The sequence below is a fragment of the Saccostrea cucullata genome, unplaced genomic scaffold (assembly GCF_032062105.1).
Source record: "Saccostrea cucullata isolate Sc308-1 unplaced genomic scaffold, CSIRO_AGI_Scuc_v1 ctg2476, whole genome shotgun sequence".
NCBI classification, from domain to species: Eukaryota; Metazoa; Mollusca; class Bivalvia; order Ostreida; family Ostreidae; genus Saccostrea; species Saccostrea cuccullata.
In genome coordinates, this window is record NW_026922394.1 from 100,001 (window position 1) to 117,279 (window position 17,279).

General features: G+C 34.4%; 1 protein-coding gene across 1 annotated transcript in view; it reads right to left on the bottom strand.

Moving 5' to 3' along the window:
• LOC134261726 (plexin-A4-like) overlaps positions 1 to 16,931 on the bottom strand; it is a 48,258-nt gene extending 31,327 nt beyond the window's left edge. Inside the window, exons 1-11 of the mRNA XM_062744132.1 lie at positions 16,662 to 16,931; positions 16,204 to 16,301; positions 15,959 to 16,084; positions 14,033 to 15,478; positions 10,999 to 12,135; positions 9,799 to 9,984; positions 8,488 to 8,616; positions 4,925 to 5,025; positions 3,743 to 3,881; positions 3,361 to 3,526; positions 2,616 to 2,712 (exon numbers count right to left, since the gene is read on the bottom strand). Of these exons, the coding sequence (XP_062600116.1) occupies positions 2,616 to 2,712; positions 3,361 to 3,526; positions 3,743 to 3,881; positions 4,925 to 5,025; positions 8,488 to 8,616; positions 9,799 to 9,984; positions 10,999 to 12,135; positions 14,033 to 14,194 (2,117 nt within the window). The 5' untranslated portion in view covers positions 14,195 to 15,478; positions 15,959 to 16,084; positions 16,204 to 16,301; positions 16,662 to 16,931. The remainder of the gene's footprint in view (positions 1 to 2,615; positions 2,713 to 3,360; positions 3,527 to 3,742; positions 3,882 to 4,924; positions 5,026 to 8,487; positions 8,617 to 9,798; positions 9,985 to 10,998; positions 12,136 to 14,032; positions 15,479 to 15,958; positions 16,085 to 16,203; positions 16,302 to 16,661) is intronic.
• Positions 16,932 to 17,279: the final 348 nt, after the last annotated feature.

Here is a 17,279-nt window from a genome sequence, read left to right on the forward strand (position 1 = left end):
AGAAAATACAAGTTACTGTATCTAAACTGTGTCCATGTCTACGTTTCTGCCAAGAGCTATTGCTTTCAAAAGAATGGATAAAAAGACAGCTGCAATTGGTAAGAAACCCCACAAAATGCAAATGAGAATAGTTGTTATTTTTTAGCCATGAAAATATCAAAGTTCTACCAATTGATATGTGTGAATTATGTTTAAGTAAATGAAATAAAACTCAAATAATGTAAACAAATACTTTTAAAATGTATTTTGATGCCTCGATACACAATATTACATCATAACAATGTGACCTTAATTTGTGCAAAAACCCACGTGAACTTAAAAAGTGCGTTGATCTGTATTTACTACAAGAGGTATCTGAGAATTATATCAGCATAGTTTTTTCACCAAACAGGCAAAACAGGAGAGGAACCTAGACCCAAATTTAAGTGGCAAGAAGTTCACAATTTTGCAGCTTTTGTGTATTATCAAAATTTACAGATTGTTGCATGCTCAGGATAAGAAATTATTTCAGATAATTTTTCAGTGTTTCACACAGAACGACTGAGAGATACAGTTGACTTAATGATACAGGTAAGTGAATGATACAGGTGACTGAATGATACAGGTGACTGCGTGATACATGAGTGATACAGGTGACTGTGTGATACAGGAGTGATACAGTAGTGATACAGGTGACTGAGTGATACAGGAGTGATACAGGTGACTGTGAGATACAGGAGTGAAACAGATGACTGAGTGATACAGGTGACTGTGTGATACAGGTGTGATACAGTAGTGATACAGTAGTGATACAGATGACTGAGTAATACAGGAGTGATACAGTAGTAATAAGGTGACTGAGTGATACAGGTGACTGAGTGATACAGGAGTGATACAGATGACTGAGTGATACAGGAGTGATACAGGTGACTAAGTGATACAGGAGTGATACAGGTGACTGAGTGATACAGGAGTGATACAGGTGACTGAGTGATACAGGAATGATACAGTAGTGATACAGGTGACTGAGTGATACAGGTGACTGAGTGATACAGGAGTGATACAGATGACTGAGTGATACAGGAGTGATACAGATGACTGAGTGATACAGGTGACTGAGTGATACAGGAGTGATACAGGTGACTAAGTGATACAGGAGTGATACAGGTGACTGAGTGATACAGGTGACTGTGTGATACAGGAGTGATACAGGTGACTAAGTGATACAGGAGTGATACAGGTGACTGAGTGATACAGGAGTGATACAGGTGACTGAGTGATACAGGAGTGATACAGGTGACTGAATGATACAGGAGTGATACAGATGACTGAGTGATACAGTAGTGACACATGTGACTGAGTGATACAGTAGTGATACATGTGACTGAGTGATACAGTAGTGATACAGGTGACTAAGTGATACAGGTGACTGCGTGATACAGGAGTGTTACAGATGACTGAGTAATACAGGAGTGATACAGATGACTGAGTGATACAGGTGTCTGAGTGATACAGGAGTGATACAGGTGACTGAGTGATACAGGAGTGATACAGGTGACTGTGAGATACAGGAGTGATACAGGTGACTGAGTGATACAGGAGTGATACAGTAGTGATACAAGTGACAGTGATACAGGTGACTGAGTGATACAGGAGTGATACAGATGACTGAGTGATACAGGAGTGATAAAGATGACTGCATGAGTGGTACAGGAGTGATGCAGGTGACTGAGTGATACAGGTGACTGAGTGCTACAAGTGGCTGAGTGATACAGGAGTGATACAGGTGACTGAGTGATACAGGAGTGATAGAGGTGACTGAGTGATACAGGAGTGATATAAGTGGCTGAGTGATACAGGAGTGATACAGGTGACTGTGTGATACAGGAGTGATACAGGTGACTGAGTGATACAGTAGTGATACAGATGACTGAGTGATACAGGAGTGATACAGGTGACTGTGTGATACAGGAGTGATACAGGTGACTGAGTGATACAGGAGTGATACAGGTGACTGAGTGATACAGGAGTGATACAGTAGTGATACAGGTGACTGAGTAATACAGGAGTGATACAGGTGACTGAGTAATACAGGAGTGATACAGATTACTGTGTGATAAAGGAGTGATACAGATGACTGAGTGATACAGGAATGATACAGATGACTGAGTCATACAGGAGTGATACAGGTGACTGAGTGATACAGGAGTGATACAGGTGACTGAGTGATACAGGTGACTGAGTGATACAAGTGACTGAGTAATACAGTAGTGATACATGTGACTGAGTGATACAGTAGTGATACATGTGACTGAGTGATACAGTAGTGATACAGGTGACTGAAAGACACAGATGATAGAGTGATACAGTTAATAAGTGAATCAGGTAACTCAGTGACACAAGTGAGTGAATTATCATATTCAGATCCGTGAATCAATGTACACGTGATCCTGCTTAGGAAATTTGTTTTTCTATATAAGGAAATTTTTAATTAAGACAGTCAAATGAATACAATTGGAAAAGCTCCCTCAATTTTTTTGTTTTTGTTAAGGTAAGCAAAAAAGTGTGTGTTCAATAATGCTTCACTCTAGGAAAGAAGTTGTTTGAAATAACACATTCTTTGTGTACAAACTTACGAGTGTTTGGTGTGTACTTCACAATCAAAAAATGTGAAGTTGGTGGACACAAATTTTACTTCCGTGATTATGACAGACAGCCTCATTGTAATGTAATCTATAAAACAAGGGAAAAAGCAAAATGCTAAAATCTGATCGCAATCCTGTAAAGTTATTAATATCTTCTAAGAAACACATCGTTTCATTCATGGGTATTCTGCATAGATGTTATTTTACTTTGAAAACAGCATGTGGTTTACAATATTAAATTTACCGGTAAAAGTTATCTGATTCAATATTCAGTCTGAGTCATTCTCCAATAAATTATGATTTCATTATCAGTAAATTATCATTAAATTATCAGTAATCAGGACGGATATAGCTGATTGTGATCAATTCTATGAACCAAGCCATTTTGTAACAAATACATTTTGCATGTATATGAGCTTTCCTTATGCTCCAAAGAGTGTAAATTCTTTTGTCAACTTGTGTAATATGTCAAACTAGTTCTAAAAGAATACAAATGCAAATGCAACTCTTGTCAAGAAAGTGCAATTGACAGATAAAAACACCATCAAAACATCCTACAGCCAAGCTATATTATTGAAAGTTTATAGTCGGCAGAGGTAAAATTCAATTTCTCGGGATTCCATCCAGAAAATAAATAATTTATAAAGCTTTGCATTACCTACATTAAGTCACACAATATTGACATCTGCTTTTAATGTAATTTGACTATAATAGCTATTCAGACTTCATACCATACCTGTTCCATTTGGAAATGGAGGCAATTCGTTGGGCATTGGAGTGTCGCATTTCACAACATTAACACTACTCCTGGTCGCGACAGTCTCTATCTTATTGTCATAGCCTTCAAATGCACACTTGTACGATCCATTGTAGGTAAGCAGGTTGGAAATTCTTAATGTAAGCTAAAAAATATAATAAGGAAGATAAGGTCTTTCGAAAAAATTATGTATATACTCGTTATTTCAATTTTAAAGTATACAAAATTATCCTGGAGGCATTTATTTGTACACGTATATTTGAATTTTTTTCATATTACTTTTAAAATTTTTATTTTGGCAGATAAAATATGTACCCTCACATAATGTTTCTCATTTTACATCATTCTGCAGACAACTTACGCTGGTGGTTTTTGTCATATTGTTGTCTTTTTGAATTTTGTCAGGGTAAACTTGTATAATTTTTGTACACGTCTCCCCATCGTAGACCATCCATTTCAAGGGAGAATTGAATTCCAAACAGTCCTCTGCTAATGTACATCTGAAAGTTAAAAAATGAAATAAGAATCATTTTATTTCATAAGGACTCAATTTATTCATCTGAGGTAATCAATTTCTGTTACTTGTAATGTTTGAATTATTTCATTACATGCAAGTACAATGAATGGTAGTTGTTAGATCATACTATATAAGGTGTTAGCCAGACGTGAAGTGGTCATCGACGAGCAATCAAACAGTTTCGAACACGCATTTTCTGTATTACTTATGGCTGAGACAAATTCTAGCCACATGGGAAAGGAGCGGGCTATTCATGTTTTGTCTCAAAAGAACGACCCCGTTTTATACAGAGTTATAGATATGATTTTTACTTGAACAAGCATTGAACATTTTCACTATGCAAAGCAAGATGTACTCTTATTATTCCTAGATGGCAGTCTGCACCTTTCTGGCAGACAGTGTCTTTGCTGAACCTCAGTTTCAGAGTTATGTTATTGTACTTTACATATATTGTTTTGATTTTTTGAAGTTTGCAATTTAATTAAGATGTATAGTAATAGACAATGATGAAAACGTGAAAGACGATTTGTAACGTGAAAGACGATTTGTTTCAGAAAGCTTAAACAACAAACTTGATGCTACAACTGTACTTTAATTTCTTTAGTAGGTTAATACATTCATAATCTTTGTTGTCGAGCTAGTTGATAGGTGCTCAACACATTCTATACCTGTTTTCTGTTATTTATTCTCTTAAACACTTAGAATAGAAATATTTTATGTTCGTATGAGTAAACGAAAGAGAATATAAATCAATTTCTATTAGTTGTAAATTGTTTGAACTATTCCAGTACTTTCAATTACAATGAAAGGTTGTTGTAAGGTTAAAGCATATAAGGTGTTGGTCAGGCGTGAAGTGGTCATCGACGAGCAATCAACCAGTTTCGAAATCGCTTTTTTCAAATTTAAATTTATAAACTTAATGATCAATGCTTTCTCTTTCCAAAATAAGATGATAAGACATACTCCAAGAATAAGTATTAATTCTTAATTTCATTTGTAAAAATGAAGTCACTTAATAAATCTTACTTGTTAGCTAACGAGCACCATCCACAGTACGGGTCCTTAGCTCCCCTACATTCCTCACAAGTTGTGTACTGATTGCAGCTCTGGGCCACTAGCTTCAGTAACTGTAAGGTGAATTTCCATTATATATAGAGTGATTAACACTGAATGTTATACTGAACACAAAGGCAATAGGTCACTACAACAAGAGGCTAAATTGGGCCAAATCGCTCACCTGAGCAATGTGGCGAGGAAAACAGCAGAAATCAGTTTATTATTGAAAAGTTTAAACCCAATAGTGGTCCCAACCAATCCTTAAAAGGAAGAGGGTATGATTTGAACAAACTTGAGTCTACACTACTAACTAAGGATGCTTGCATATTTCTTTGACTACCTGTGGCTTTATTGCCCTTTACATTTGAACTTACATTGTGGCCATGCCCTACCCCAGGGGTCCTGACTTGAACAAAATTGATTCTACACTACCTGAGAGTGCTTCCATATGAACAGGACTATATAATCATCGCTTTGCTATTCTTGAAAAGAAAATCTTTAAAGAATTTTTACTACATGTTTCTATATAAAACTTGGATTCCATGTTGCAGCCCAACCCTAGCCGCAGGGTTCATGATTTGAACAAAATTGAATGTCCACTACCTGAGGATGCTTACATCTAATATGATCATTCATGCATTTACTATTCTTGAGAAAAAGATTTTTAAAGAATTTTCCTATATATGTCTATGTAAAACTTTGATCGGCCATTGAAGCCCTGCCCTACACCCAGGGGTCATGATTTGAACAAACTTGAATCTCCACTACCTGAGGACTTCCATAAAAATATTATCATTCATGCCTATGCTATTCCAGAGAAGATTTTTAAAAATTTTATTTCTCTTTATATTTCTATGTAAAACTTTGATTGGCCATTGTGGCCCAACCCTACCCCCACGGGTCATGATTTGAACAAACTTGAATCTACACTACCTGAGGATGCTTCCATATCAATATGATCATTCATGTCTTTGCTTTTTTTTGAAAAGAAGATTTTAAAGAAATTTTCCTATTTATTTCTATGTAAAACTTGGATCGGGCATTGTGTCCCGCCCTACACTCGGGGTTCATGATTTGAGCAAAGTTGAATATAAACTATCTGAGGATGCTTCCGTATAAGTTTCATCTTTCCTGGCACAGTGGTTCTTGAGAAGAAGATTTTTAAAACATACATTCAAATTCTCACTATTTCTGAATTATTTCCCCTTGTATAAAGGCGTGGCCCTTCATTTGAACAAATTTGAATCCCCTTTACTTAAGGATACTTTGTGCCAAGTGTGGTTGAAATTGGCCCACAATATTCTGACGTCAAACCTTGACGCCGTTGTCCTGCCATCTCCGCTAGCCAAGGGTTTCCGATTCGAAATCTACTCTACAACCCTTGGCAGAGTTTGCTGAAAATTTTAGAACTCGTGCAAACGAATTTGATTGGCTGCGAAGTCCGAGTCTACGCAAGGTTTTTACTAATCGACGATTTTCGGCTGAATTAAAGTCTGTTCGTGTTTTATGCAAAATAAGAGTAATATTTACAAGGGATGAATGTTAGGACGGGATCTATGCTTAAAAAACAAGGGATTAATTTATTTGAATTTTTTTTCTTTTTATTATATGTGTTTCCAAGAATTATTGAAAGACCACATTAGTCCGTGTTTCACATTTTAGGTGCATCAATTTAAGGCAATCAAATGTCACGGCTCATTAATAATAATTGATACTGCAACAAGTAGAAAGTGGTGTCAAACTCTTGACTAAAAATCCACGAAGAACGATATTTTCTACCACTTTTGAGGTGTGCCCACTGCCCACAGCTGTATGAAGTTGTTTGGATATATTCCACATCAAACTGCATGGAGGTCGCCATATTGTTTCAAACGTCATATTGATCTTCGTATGTTACAGCTATCTTCATTGGACAAATATTAAAGAGCTTCAAGGAACTTAACTCAACTAGTGCTAATTGTAACGGGGACCGTTACAGATGTTCCCCAAACGCTCCCCAACTCCCTTTTGGTGCCATATTCCCTGTAAGCTTCATTAAATAGGACAAAATCTATGCATTTTTGACTTTAACAACGCCAAGTTCATTCAAATTTTAGCATTGCACGTGTGCGCATGTGATTGCATGTGCGTAATGACCATATCATCTTGTTTAAACAATCTATATATTTTGATATACTAAATACATGTATTAATGTATTTAATCCAAAAGTATAAAAAAAAACCCTCATTCAAGTGTATTTTTTATTTTACCCGTTTCACGTGCACGCACGTGCATACATGAGCATGGTGACTATACCTTCTTGTAGATGTCCGTTACATCTATCTATGTTCTAAATCCCACCCCGTTTGGTTGAAAACCAAGGGAGTTATAGCTGTTTAAAGTTTCAGCCAATCAGATTGCAGTGCACATACATGCACGTGTATGCATGTGTATGGTGACCATATTTTCTTGTAGCAGACCAGTATATCTATCTATGTTCCAAATCCCATCCTGTTTGGTTGAAAATCAAAGGAGTTATAGCTATTTAAATTTTAAGCCAATCAGATTGCAGCGCACGTGCATGCACGTGTTTTCATGATAATTGCTATATATCATGTTGTAGGATATTCTAATGCATGGCTATTTTCAAAATTTCAAAGGATTTCGTCAAAAAACAAGAAAGATATAGAGACTTTAGTTTCAGCCAATCAGAGCAAAGTGCACGTGCATGCACGTGAGATCTTGCTCTTTTGACCATGTCATATTGTCTATGCTACTAATATATCCTTATGTTATAAGTTTCAAAGCATTTCATCGAAAATTTAAAAAGTTACGCCTATATCAATTAAATCGGTCATTTCACATGTTGCACGTGCACGCTCTTGCAAGCACGTGCGCGCAAAATGACCTTTGTTCCGCAAATCTACATAACATGTCTACTGACCCTAAAAACATTTCACCTTAGTCGGATGTATAGTTTACGAGATCATTCCCGGACAAAAAAGTACCCAGGAAGAAGAAGAAGAAGAAGAAGAAAAATAATAATAATAAGAAACAGAGTAAAAACAATATGTTCCCCAACTTCGTTTGGGGAACATAATTACGGCGATAGGCGGCGCAATCAAAGTTCCCGTTTGATAGGACTAAATCTGCCAAGGGTTGTAGAGTAGATTTCGGATCGGAAACCCTTGGCTAGCGAAGATGTTGGCCTGCATTCAAAACCCATCATTTCTATATTCGTTCTCAAATAAAATTTTATTGATTTTGCTTATTGTTTGCACCTTCCAGAGATATTAGGATTAGTCCTCGCACATCACTAGATTGATTAGGGTTAGTCCTTGCATTGCACAACCCGAGAGATTTAGGGATTGACGTTAGTCCTCGCACACTAGTCGAGTGATTGGGGTTAGTTTTGCATCCACCCAAAATATCTAGGTTATATACGAACAATGACCCCCAAGAATTAAAAATGATTCCATAGTATTGTATAATGAGAACAGTGCTCCTTTAAAAAAAAATATTTAATTGAATAAATTACTAATTATCAGTTTACCTTCTTTGTTGTCAAAACAAAGAGATGTCTCTTATTATCATCGAAAAACATGTCCTTAAGAATCTGTGATCCTGATTCAACTACCATATCTTTGTACTCCTTAGCATAATTACCAGAGTCGATTACAATCTACAAAAAAATTACACTGTCAGATAAGATATTCAATTGTTTGAAGCTCATTTCTGATACATGGCCTGGCCTGCCAACGTCCTTTTACATATCAAAGATATTAGTCAATTTGATGTTCAACATATCTTGTTTTTCTTCATACTTTTGGATAAACACCGTGTTCTAGACTTCCTCAGAATATATAGCAGTGTTACAAAGCGCTTTGAAAAATACGCACTTTGAAAAAAATTCAAAGTGCGTTAATTTTGGGGCCACGTTAACAAATTTGAAAACATTCTTTATCAAAGTGCATTAATATCGACCATATTAACGTACTTTGAAAAGAATGTGCAAGGCTTGGTTAATATTAATTTTAGGTACATTTGCACGACAAACAATTATTGAATCCTTTTTTAAAGTAAGATGAGCTGCAACTTTGATGTCGGAATTTTTTGTTGCGAAATTGAAAATAACTATTTCAATGACAGAAAAAGTAACTTTAATACATTTCTGTTGTTTATATTTGCGATCATGGTAGAAATATTTATAAGTTATCACTGAATCAAAACTACATCATTGTCGTCCTGTACAATAATGATTTATTGTATAAAACTTTATATTGGATTGTACATAGAAGTCTCTCTTCTGCTTTATTTTAGTCTAATTGATCATAAAGATTAAAGTTACATACAAATTTATCATAGTATCACATTTTAAAACAGCAAAATAAAAGTTTTCAAAAATGCAGCTCATATTGCTTTAATGATGATCAATGATGATGCACACCAGGATCTGAAATATAGACGTCTAAAGATTTTTAGGAGTTGTTTTCTTCCCATCAGTTCTCGTAAAATTTTTAAAAGGGGAATGAGTCTTTTAGACATGATTGTTTAATAGCATAATTTGATTCCTTTTTAATTTTAATCAAGTCTGTAATAAGTTCTGTGGACGTGACTAGGGAAAAAGGAGCAACTGTGATTTTCGAATTCTCTACTATGAAAATTCTCTTTCTCTCTACAAATTCAACGCACTTTGATTTTTTTCAAAGTGCGTACTTTTTTAAAGTGCGTTGCCACACAGCACTGTTAGAACATATCAGTAATTCCATGATAGGTTTCTGACAGTGGCTAGCATACAATGAACCAGTACATATGTATGTACAATTTGGTATTTGTAGAAATACAAGATATAGATGTTTCTAACCTTTTTTATATGCCCAGTCTTGGTACCGACAAATGCAACAGTATATCCGGCGTTTGTTGTAGTCACTATAAGTGATGAAGCTGTGGAATTAACACTGATGGCTAAGCTAGCCTTGATTGCTTCTGGACCATTGACTGGATTATTGAAATCATATTGTCCACAATATTCATCTCCTATGACGAGAGTCTGCACAGAAAGGAAAAAATCTTAGTACAATAAACTAGAATTCAGTGAAGATGATATAACAATATTGTGGGCTCACAAGGTGATAAGATTCCAGTTTTTTTTTTCATATTGGATTATGGATTTGTCAACCATTACTTCTATGAAATCACAAAAAACTACAAGATGCTCAAGAGTTACAGTGCTCACCCGTGCCTTGCTGTTCAAAGTCAGCAATATTTCCCCATAATAATTCCATGTAAAACTTTCATAGTCCTCTCTGGCCCTACCCTTCCTTTAACTATGCCTAATCATGACTTTGCTTTTCTTAAACAAATGTCCTGATACCCAAGGTTGCTTCCATATAAATATGACTAATCATGGCTTTGCTGTGTTCTTAAAAATACTTTAATTGCTCTTTTTCTATTTGATCATCGTGGTCAAACCTTAAACCCGGTTGTCCTGATTTGAAAAACTTCAGTATACACTATCTAAGAATGTTTTCATCCATATAAATAAAACTAGTTATGGCTTTGTTGTTCTACTCATTTTCAAATCCATTGGTTCTATTCAGCATGCCAAACCGATCAAGAAAAAAGAATTTTCTTTAGATTTTATAAATGTAAAATTGTGATCACACGGTTGGCTTTTCTTTTACATCTCAACATCATTGCCGACAAAAATATATCCAACAGTAACTGTAATACCGTATATACTCAACTATATTTCGGTTCCTATAAACTGGCTGTATTTTTAAAATTCATATTGGGGGAGGGGGTATGCAGTTTTCAGATTCTGGAAGTCTTCGGGCAAATTTAATTTTGTTTACAAATAGTAAATTTTCTTTTTGTTTTAATTTGTAACGATCAATATGTTACATTCAGTTTAAAATACTGTAGATTCCTTATTTAAGAGTTGAACTAGGTACTTGTTTAGATAACTACTTTAAATTCCATTAAATCGTATAGCTGCTTGTATATTTCTAACTTTTTTAAAAATCTGAAATAGTATGAATGAGCAATAATACCATATAATTACCGTTTTCTGACAGTTGTTGGGAGTAGCAATATGGTCCGGCCCAGTTCTGCCAATGCCATCAAAACATCTCCTTATATTTCGAGTGAATACTTGTTTTACATAACGCATTGGATAAATACACAAAACAGATTCCCCGTTGCTATTTGTGAGGTCATTTGAGGTTCCGTGTCCAAACATTCCAAATAATACATCTTCATCCTCTTGAATTTGTAGAGATGCGGCCAAATGAGAGCCAGGTTTGCCTACATAAGCTGTTTGTAACAAATTGTACGTCTCCATGTTATGTTGACATTCGAAGGCATTTTCTGCATAGGAGTAAAAGTGCTCATCAAAAAGACACACCCTTATCAATTTAGAAATGTAACCCTCAGTAGCAATACTGGGTTTTTGAACTGTCCCAACGTAACTAAAATTACCCGATGCAAACCCATAAATGTACCGAATAGGGAAGGAGTCCTTATTTATTTCATCCAACATTGTGTAAGACTTGGTTGCAATGCTAAAGTGTGTGAATTGAAAATCCTCAGTGTTTCTGCTGCTAAGTGCTGGTACAAGACCACGAATGGCTCGCAATCCTGTGTTTGTCCAGGATGCTCCTACATACATGGCGGTGGTATCTTTGGGCCCCGGTGCCAGGAAGGCCACAGTTGTGGCTGTCTTATTGTTAGCAACTACAGGATTCACTGTATTCTCATAAGATTTTGGAAGCAATTCAAGGTTTGATGCATTCCGCTTTTCACAACTCCCCTGAAATAAACTTGTGCAGATGATGATTTCATCTTGCTGTGGTTCCGTTTTCTTATTTATAAGAAGAGCCTTGACATAACTGTTATACAGTACCTTAGTACATGTAACCTTCTCTAGATTCAGGCAGTTGGGGTTGTCCAATTTTGGTCCTATTTGCTTTGATGTTTCTATGCTTAAATTGCCAGAAAAGACCCTATGAATATAGTTTGTCCCACCTACAATAATCATGTCAGATCCATACTTTGACATAAGTGAAAAATCATCATTAGGATTTGGGTTTTCTAGTTCTTTTATCACGAAGGCTCCTGATGTGATGGAGATTGTCAAACTAATAACACTCAATAAAATCAACACCATCGCATTCTCCATCTTCCACAATTTCTTCACTCCCTGCAACAATGAAAAGCAAAATAGTTAAAATGATTCTCAAATGTCTATGAATTACATATAAATTTGTAATGTTTTTGAAACATTGAAAGTGATCTCTCAGAGATTCCATTTTCCATTAAAAATTTTGATTGTTCATTAAAAGATACGAATACGAATACGAATAATGAAATTTCCCCCAAAAGACAATATTAAGTTAAATAATCAAGACTAAATCCTTGAAAAGTGTCTTTTGCTTCTTTCCGAGCACCGAGGATATTATTTATTGAACAGCTCTCGCATTTATTCCTTTAAACCATTTTTCTCTCGATGTAAATTTCTCTTTTCCTCTTTTTATTCAAAATACATATTTCCATCAAAGAATAATATTGTAAACGAGTAATTTCAGATACGAAAATATATTAACATTTGCATTTAAACAAATATTCCTACAAAATGAAAAAACAAAACAAAAAGAGCAAATTTGTTGTGTCACTCCATTTTGAATGAGCTTCAGTATAGTCTCCTTCACATTAATTTTCGTAAAACGGTACTTTTAAATTGAAGACATATTTTGATTACACTACCATAGATCACTATATTTTCGCGACACATTATTTTCGCGATTATGCCATATTTTATTGATTAGCGAGGCAAAAGTTTTGCCAGTTGTAGTTTCTGTTGCATATAATCTTTTATACTAGTAATACAAATATACGCGAGAATAAAATTTTTGCGAACAGAAAGACTCGCGTAATAAGGCGAAATAAAGTTATCGCGAATAAAAAGTTATTTTCAGTACTTGAGTCTCTTGAATACGTGTACCGTTCACGGTATCTCAGTCGGTAGAGCTCTTGCTCCGTGATCGGGAGGTCGTGAGTTCGAATCTCGGCCGCGACTGCCCTAAGTCGATACAAAATGGGTTGCAACTGTTCCTTCGCCATGCGCTCGGCACTTTGAAGTGAAAGTAGCGGGTTTAACTGGGATGAAACCTTAAACATCGTTATCCCGTCTCACGGCAGACTCTAGCACGATAAAGATGGCCATGAGTTCAAAGTAAGGGCCTAAATTTACAGTACGTGTAAATCAAATATTTGAAACATATTCCTCCTTCGTTTTCATGTTTTTCTTCACCCTACTATTGTACTATAGACTAGTCATGCTGGACACGTTATTTCCGGTGCCATTAATAAATTTAACAAGCATTCTGAGAGCATTAGCAATACTGGTCTCCTACCGGAAAGTATAAACAGAGGACTGTTAAATATAAATAACGTTTGCGAGCGCTCGCCAAAATTCCTCAAACAAGTACCTCCAATAGAATTGTTCGCTCTGTTGAACAGGCCTCTTGTTTTCATTGAAAATTAAACATGCTGTAATTCCATAAAAAAATAATTTAAACGAAACATAACGAAAACTTGATCTCTAATTTATCAAGGAGCAATCACATACCAAAAATCACCTCAATATCTGCAAGCGTTTAGAAAAAAGTGTGGAAAATCCTTAAAAATTAAACGGATTGTAATTTAATTCCCTCAAATATCAATAAAGCGGAACGAAATTCAAACTTGGTCTGTAACTCCTCAATATACACTTACCTACCAAATATCATCTGCAAATATTTTTAAAAAATTGACACTGAAGATGAGGTTTCAATGTTTTTTGTGTATTTATAACGACTTAAAGTAGAGCTTGGTCGCGGTTTCTTCCGTTTTAAGCAAGACCGCTCCTTTCACTGTTTTATAATAGACCTTTTGTCATTTATGTGCCAATTCCATTAGATGAGGAAGGAAATTCAGTTGATTTAACCTCTTACTTTTAGATATCATTATTTCTCAAACTTTCAAAATCAAATAAACCGAGGTTGTTTTGCAGAGCTTGAATTCTTGAAAACAGAAAGATCTGGAAATTTGAAACTTACTTCGCTTACAGTACTCCTCCATTGCACATGATCCATCCTCTGATTTTTTTCAATTTCTGTTCCTTTTTGCTCTGTCCTGATCTGTATTATTGTACTTTTGAAATTGTTAACATTTTTTCTCCGTAGTTCATGCAAAAATATTTGATGGGAAGCTCGTATCATGTAAATCTACACTTAAATCTCCATTTTTTTTTTATTTTTAGCTCAGATACGCCATATACTTAAATACCGCAATTAAACTAAGAGTCTCTCTTATAATGAATAGTGGGATATTTTTTGTGGAGCGATTGTTTTAGGGTTTGTACGTTTTTTTCCCTATAGTACACATGATGAATAAGTGTAATAAATTTAATTTATGAAAAAAAGTGTTCAATAAGCCCCAGGGTTGAATATCCGGAGAATACCTGTGCCCGTACTCTGTACATCGTGTACAAAACATAGTACAACAGAATAAAGTTGCTTTGAAACATGTAAGAAGAGGTCTTTTAAGAAATTGATAATTGTAGAAGTAAAAAACCAAAATGTAAGGGACTGTATTTCTAAAAATTACCTTTTTCTGCTTCTTAACTAATTGCGGTACTTTGAAGTATTTCGTCTTACTATATTCCTGCATGTGTAATAAACTCTTAGTAGAATATGAAAGATAGTTTTTGGAATAGTTCTGTAAGCAGTAAAAAATGAACTTCCTTCGCACTTGCGCGGAGTTTCAGCTAGTATATCTTTAAAATAAAATCAATTATAGAACAATGGAGAAAAAGAAAACAACATCAATTGGGAAAATTACTTTAATCAAATCACTTCTTAAATCACAGCTTCATCAATCATATACCCTTACCAACTCCGCAAATCCGTTTTCGAAAAATTTGAGCAATTTACTTTTTAATTTTCCTCGAAATCAAATGTTGATAACTGCCGAAATATGACTGAAATATTGCCGACTTGGCGTAACACAGCAAAAATCAATCAATCAAATGTTGATAAAATTAAAAGAAAAGTTGTTAATCAGCAATATACATATGGTTGTGTAAAAATTATTGATATAGGCTGTCACATAATTTAAGCCTTGAAGTCAACATGGGTGTGATAACCTTTTTGCTGACAATCTGAGAAATTCAGAACTATTGATAAAGAACATATAAAATCATAAAAAAAAGTTAAAATTGTGGACAGACATGCTGAAAAATCTTGGAGGTGTTTCTGATAGGTAGGATTAATCTAACGCTAATTCCAGAAGTACAGTAATTCCTCTTTCGATCAAATAAGGATGAATACACATGAAACATGTAAATAGTATTAATACATTCATTTTTCATATACTAAAAGAGTAAATAATGTGATATAGACGTAACACGAAAGAGAGATCAAGGCTGAATAAATCCAAACATGTGTCCACCACTCGTGTCTAAGTTCTCCAACCTCGTCATTATGTCTGTAACTGCTCAGTGCCTGTATAAAAGAAAACAATTTGTTATTTGTTTATAAATTAACCATGTCAACACCCCTCATTAATATGTTTTATATTCTATTTAACTTTAATATTTAATAAAAGACAAACGTTGAGATAAACACTTTATATCTGTATATAAAAAAAGACCCTATAAGGATGACCAGTTTTCAAAATTTCAATTAGAGGTATGAATATAGGCCTATGTATATTTGTGTTAATCCCTTTACAAACGGGTAAAAATAACTATTTACACAGTATACGACTCTGATTGAAGGAATTATCTATAGTTGTTCAAATAAAATTCTAAATATTAATGTATCAGTATATAGTCATTCAGAGAGTCAAGCATCTGGTTAGATTCCCATTCAATTACACTAAAATTTGATAGGCCTATGCCATTTTTTAACATTGTTAAATACGACAATAAAAAAAACTTTGAGACTCGTTAGAATTAAAAATACTTTATGAATTTCACTTACAAGATAAGATGATCTGAATGCCAAAATGGCGAAGGGAAAATTACATATAAAACAAACAAGCAAAAACATTGCAAAACAAACTCCATCTGCATCTTTGGGCTGGAATGGAATGATGTATGTTAAAATCTGAAAAGAAATGTAGATATATTTACTCATTGTTTAATTCTTATGCAAAAAATAAATGAATAAAGATGAATCGAATGAATATCATTGTTAACAATGCTGGTTTTAAGAAATTTTCTGACCGTTTTGTTCTCTGGTTGCTGTAGGGACAGTCTATTTTCTGGAATCAGTCGTTCATGGACTGTACCTCTGTGATGGGATTCTCTATCGGTGTCTTGTGCTGTAAAGAAATAGATTTAAATCAATATATCTCTTTTTCAATCAATAATAGTTTAATTAATTAAATAATTTCATTCAAATTTTTCGTTTATCTTACTTATTCTTGATTTTTATTACTTTTTATTATGAGCTTTAAAATTTATTCAATCAATGCATTTGCCCAATGTATTTTAGAAATTCCGATTTCCTTCTAATGCTCACAAAGATTTCCTGATCAGTGTTTCACCTGCAGAGGTTTTCAGAAACTTATCTACATATAAGACAGGCCCACAGAGGTATGCAGTTATAGGAAGCTAGAATAAAACACAGAGACAAAATTTTAAAGGTGATAGAAACATTAAATCATTGTTTATTTACTTACGGCACTCTTCGATTTCCTCACATATGTTTGACGCCATTGCGTAGTATTACTTCCTTGTCTGGGGATTCCCTAGTCTTACTTAAAAATACATGGGTTCTAGAGTTCATGGGCATTGTTGCATGTCATTTTTTTTTCTCGATGTATTCAAATACTGTTGCTTGAGGTATTTTCCGATATAGTTAGTGAATGAACAGCAAAATTACAAATTACATTATTGAGTTCATTTAATTTTTCCCGTGCACTTGTTTAGCTTTGCCAGTATAAATCATATAAATTCCCTATATTTGTTATTTCCTAGTGAATAAACGTTTTGTAATTATATGTATGTACATATACTTCCCTGATTGAAATCAATTTGACTATCATTGAACCTTATTTATTAAGGATATCCGATCCTCAGCCAAGAAGGATAACTCCAAAACTTAATATTTTATTTAAAATGCATCAAAATAAAGCTTGAAAATATTTTTTTTTCATGCAACAATTTTCATTTTAATCATCTGTATTAGATTCAAGGGTTTTGGAAGTCTAGAAAAGGTCTTATAAAAGTTGACATCTATACCCCATAAAAGGGAAAAAAAATTAATAAAGTTTTAGAGAAATAAGATTTTTCTTAAT